The sequence below is a fragment of the Nannobrachium achirus genome (genome assembly GCF_963921795.1).
Source record: "Nannobrachium achirus genome assembly, chromosome: 20".
NCBI classification, from domain to species: Eukaryota; Metazoa; Chordata; class Actinopteri; order Myctophiformes; family Myctophidae; genus Nannobrachium; species Nannobrachium achirus.
This window is the reverse complement of record NC_137827.1, coordinates 15546723-15551722: the sequence shown is the minus strand read 5'-3', so window position 1 is coordinate 15551722 and position 5000 is coordinate 15546723. Positions and strand designations below refer to the sequence as shown.

General features: G+C 46.4%; 1 protein-coding gene across 3 annotated transcripts in view; it reads left to right on the top strand.

The window, feature by feature from the left end:
• Positions 1 to 5000, top strand: part of runx3 (RUNX family transcription factor 3) — a gene marked incomplete at both ends in the record, with an annotated part of 84538 nt that overhangs the window by 57396 nt on the left and 22142 nt on the right. For all 3 annotated transcript variants that reach the window (XM_080751330.1, XM_080751329.1, XM_080751331.1), the window contains one exon: positions 2097 to 2249. In XM_080751330.1, the coding sequence (XP_080607456.1) occupies positions 2097 to 2249 (153 nt within the window). The remainder of the gene's footprint in view (positions 1 to 2096; positions 2250 to 5000) is intronic.

Here is a 5000-nt window from a genome sequence, read left to right as displayed (position 1 = left end):
GTATGTTGGTCTGTTTACTGTTGAGTGAGAAAACAATGTTAACATTTAGCTAAACATCTGGGGACCCCCCCAAAATAATTTGGCGACCCCCCTGGGGGTCCCGACCCACAGGTTGAGAACCACTGCTGTACTGTACTGTACTGTACTGTACTGTACTGTACTGTACGTGTGTATTCTTCTGCGTCCAAAAGGTGGTGGGGGGAGGCGGGGGTGTTTGATGTATGGGAGTGTTGCGGGGGGAGGGGGAGGTTGATATCTCTATAGTATATTGTTCCTAAAGAGGGGAGTGCGTGCGCGGCGGGGTGGGCATCATCCAAATGGACAGAGCGGTAAGCGAGTGGAAACATTACCCATGGGTCAACCTGAGGAGGAAAGATATATTGCCCATGGGTCAGTGGAGAGAGAAGGACGGACAAAATCCATATCGGTCCGTCTGCCTTGCCCCCTTTATATAGTGATAAAATATTCAAATCCAGCCATTACTTCGCATTAGGGCTACTCTGTGGAGATGCCAGCGAGAAAACCACAGAATGTATACATGTTGGGTACGGCCGGCGCTCGCCCTCGCACGCACGCGCGCGCACACACACACACACACACACATGCGAGCGCACACACACACACACACACACACACACACACACACACACACACACACACACACACACACACACACACACACACACACACACACACACACACACACACACACACACACACACACACACACACACGCTACACAGGTTTTGGTGCATTGATAGTCACATTAAAATCTCTTCCTCCCACCCATTAGAGGCATATATAGTTAGGCCTCATCCGGACTCCTGTCCGACATTTAAGTCTGCGTTTGCATGTGGGGACGCGCGCGCGGCGTTGCACACACGTACATGTATGTGCGCGTGCGAGCTGACATACTACGTATACTGTATGTGTGGCATTTGAAGTCAAAATATCAGTTCTTTTCATTGGTTCTATGGGGCGGTTCCATCTGTATCTACACTTTTATAATTCAATTAACACCGGGGTTTTTACTGTGACGGTTTAGCGAGGGATTGAGATGTACTGGAGATAGGCTTCACTTATACTCAGAGCAAACTCTCAGCTTAGGCACGCGCACGGACACGCGCACACACAGACGTCACAAACACACACACACACACACACACACACACACACACACACACACTGTTGTTCTGACCGGTGTGTTTAAGACGATGAGTATCAGGTCTGGTAGGCACGTCTGGGTGTTACCTTCTGACTAAGTGCTGTGTCAGTGAGACATGAATGTGTTGCGTGGGGGTGGGGGGGGGGGTGGGGGGGTTTGCGGGGGCAATTCTTCCACTCACCGAGATCCTGTTGTTAAAGCCAGAAGATGGCGAAGATTAAGGACACTTACACTTAACCCCCTCTGCCTTGAACACCGAGTTACAAGTGGTTTTACGTTTGTGGAAAAGATTACGAAATCGAAATAATTAGTAGTGCTGGTAGGTGCTTGGGACTGGAGTTTCCTAACTGGCCCTGTAGTTTGAGAAACACACACACCCACCAAAAAGAAAAAAGCCTAGCCTGGAGGACCTATTTTCGTCCGCTAATGACATCGTTATCGCCGGACGTACCCAGAGAACGCAGGTGGCAGCTTGGGTATAAGTACAACAATACGTAGAAGTAGTTCAAGGTCCGTTTCCCAAAAACGAATAATATTTTTCTGTTTGGGAGCCCAGGAACACGAGCCACGGCGTCTCCTCGTGTGCAACTTAATGTTTATGAGCAACAGCGGGGGATATTCAAGGTCGGCTCATTCTAGGAAGAAGAGAGAGGGAAGGAGGGGGTTGGGGGGGTGGGGGGTGTCAAACCGTCACATCCCATGAGCCAATTATCGAGGAGAGAAGGAAATATTTTCTTAAACACAGCGCGTGTTATTGTTTTTAGCTATTTCTGTCCCCGGCCCCCGGGCCGGAGGAGAAACTTTCTGTGGAAAAAATTATAAAAAGTTTGCCCGTGTTTGTTCTCTGTTGTGTGTGTACTAGGTGGTAACTTGGCTGTTCTTCCCCTCTCTCTCCGCCCTCCTCCGCCCCTCCCTCCCTCCGTCACCACAGGGCACCGAGTGAAGATGGAGGACCCCCAGAAGATGCAGTTCTCCGACAGGCTGTCGGAGATCGAGCGCTACCAGCGCTCCATGCGGATAGGCGTGAGCACGGGCAACAGCAACCCCCGTCCCATCCACCAGAGTCACCTGGGTTCAACTCAAGGTGAGAGCCTCTTAGGAACGGAAACACACCGAAATAGAAGCCTGCGAGTGGAAACATCAGGCCACATTTACCGCTTTCAACGCCTTGTCCCTATTTTGGGCGTTAGAGGCGAAGATTATTTTTAGGGCGTTTTCAAAAAATTGCAGATCTAGAGTACAAGCTCATAATTTGCTATTTTTGCTATTTTCGAAATACGGCTTAAAGGTCTTATGATATCAAAATATATATATATCTTTTTGAAAATAACAATATTTCTTTGTGGCTTTTTTTTCCTGACCCCAAAAAACTGAACATTCAACATTCAGTGGTTTTTCTGTAATCTATAGTTTTATTTGGATAATTAGGCTCAGAAAAGTGAGTAAATTTTCCTCTGGACATACACATCATCATCCATGGGGAGGGTGTGGTTGTAGGTGAGGGTGAACGCAACAATTTAACTGGTAAATGGTGAATTGGAACGATACAAACACAGTGGAAAGCGACATCAAAGGTGATACACCCTCCCCTACAACCACAGCCTTTTGTTAAATGTTAATTTTTTGTGTGTAATTGAGGTCAGGAAACATGAAAAAAGCCACAATTTATTTTTTGATTTTTTTGATGTCATGCCCCCTTTAAGTGGTTAAAACACAGTTTAATGCTGCCAATTAGTTGCATTTCACAATTATATACCATATAATACAGTCAAGGTATATACTACTATTATATATACCATCTATATACGTACATACAGTATAGTGTGTATATTATACACTGTATACACACACACCTTACTTCTAACCACAAGGTAGGTGCAGTTCACCCAACTCAACTCAACACAACACAACACAACACAACACAACACAACACAACAGCTCCACGACCAGTGTTGATGGGCAGGGCCCCTCCGGGGGCCACATAGGTTGAGCCCTTCCGCTCTCTGACACAACAGCACCGTCTCTCTGTCAGACAGACAGAACGTGCAAGGAGGACGGTGGGCTGGCCGAGGGGAAGCTCACGTCGGCCAGCCCTGTCCCCGGGTGCCCTGCGTCGGCGGCTGACACGCTGGGCCACACACACACACACACACACACACACACACACACACACACACACACACACACACACACACACACACACACACACACACACACACACACACACAGCGTGCTGCTGCTGCTACACGGGGCTGAGAGAGTGAGTGTATGGCCAGGTCGGGTTGGCACGGCCAGTGCCAAGTCGGTGTTGGCACGGCGGCCCGTGCCAGCAGCCCCCAAAAGCTTGTTGGCCCGAAGCGCCAGTGGTGACTGCCAGCGGTGGGAAAAGTACTCGTACTTAAGTATAAGTATCAATACTGCGGTGTAGAAATATTCTGTTTACAAGTAGAAGTCCTCCTGAATTCTACATTCAATTGAGTGAAAGGAGAAAGTTATTGGTATCAAAGTGTTACTTAAAGTACCAAGAAAGTTATGTTATGCAGAATGTCCCATTTTACAAGTTTTCAAATGGATGAAATAAAATGTATAAAAAGTAAAAACATATTTTGAAAATAGCCGATCTACAAGCTCACAATGCGTCACGGATGCGACACATTGTGAGCTTGTCGAACGGCTATTCCCAAATGGCCAAAATGTATATATAGGGCCGAAGAAGTTACAGTATGTTTTGTAATAATAATCAAAATCTACAAAGTAACTAGTAACTAAAGTTTTCAAATAATTGTAGCGAAGTAAAAGTACCAACATTTGCATCTGAGATGTAGTGGAGTAGAAGTGAAAGCATTGAAAATTGGAAAATACTCAAGTAAAGTAAGATTCCTCAAAATTGTACTTAAGTACGGTACTTAAGCAAACGTTACACCAGTGGTGGTGACTGCAGGCCCATCACGCAGCGCTCACCACCACATCCATAGGAATGTAACAGCTAGCCGCCACCTCGCCATGTCACGTCACTCTCAGACTGACCCGGGGGAGGGAGGGAGGGGAGGGGGGAGAGAGAAAGGGAACAACTGAGTTGTCTTTAAACTGTGTGTCTCTAAGGGCTGAAGGGGGGGGGGGGGGGGGGGGCTGTAGTCAGGACATGTGTATCAATTCTGCATCTAGCTTAAGGCAAGACCCAAGTTCTACTGCATAGTACTGTGTTCTATTCGTCTGTCATGTTATATGAGATACTTTAATGGTTTCCTGTGGAAATAAGCTTAGTCTTTTCTAGGATCTCCTTTTAGTAGACCTTGTACCAGTGAACTGTACCGTCATGAAACTGTACCTTTTCCTATGCAAACTTCTAATAGTCTTCAATCAATCAATCAATCAGAGTGAACATTTTTAACTCAGATATTTGCTTCCGGGGGGTCCCCGGAAACAAAATATTTTGAGGTGGGGGTCCGCGGCCAAACACATATTATTTTTTTGTTGGTCGTTGACATGACAAAGTTTGAGAAGCACTGATATTATAGGCCGACTCTACAAATGTCTTCTAAATCTGAAAAAAAAAGAAAAACGTATGTTGCTATATCAGTGAATCCCAAACTTTGTCATGTCAAGGACCCCCAAAAAGATATATATTTGGCCACACGGACCCCCATCTCAAAATATTTTTGTTCCAGGGACCACCAGAAGCAAAAATGTTTGCTAAAAAAAGTTGGGTCTTGCCTTAAGCTAGATGCAGAATAGATACAAGCTGTCAGGACGCGCGTTCGCTCTCAGCCGTGTGTCAAGAAGAGTCTCCTAACGGAACGCTGTGTCTGTTAACACGCAGACTAAACACACACAC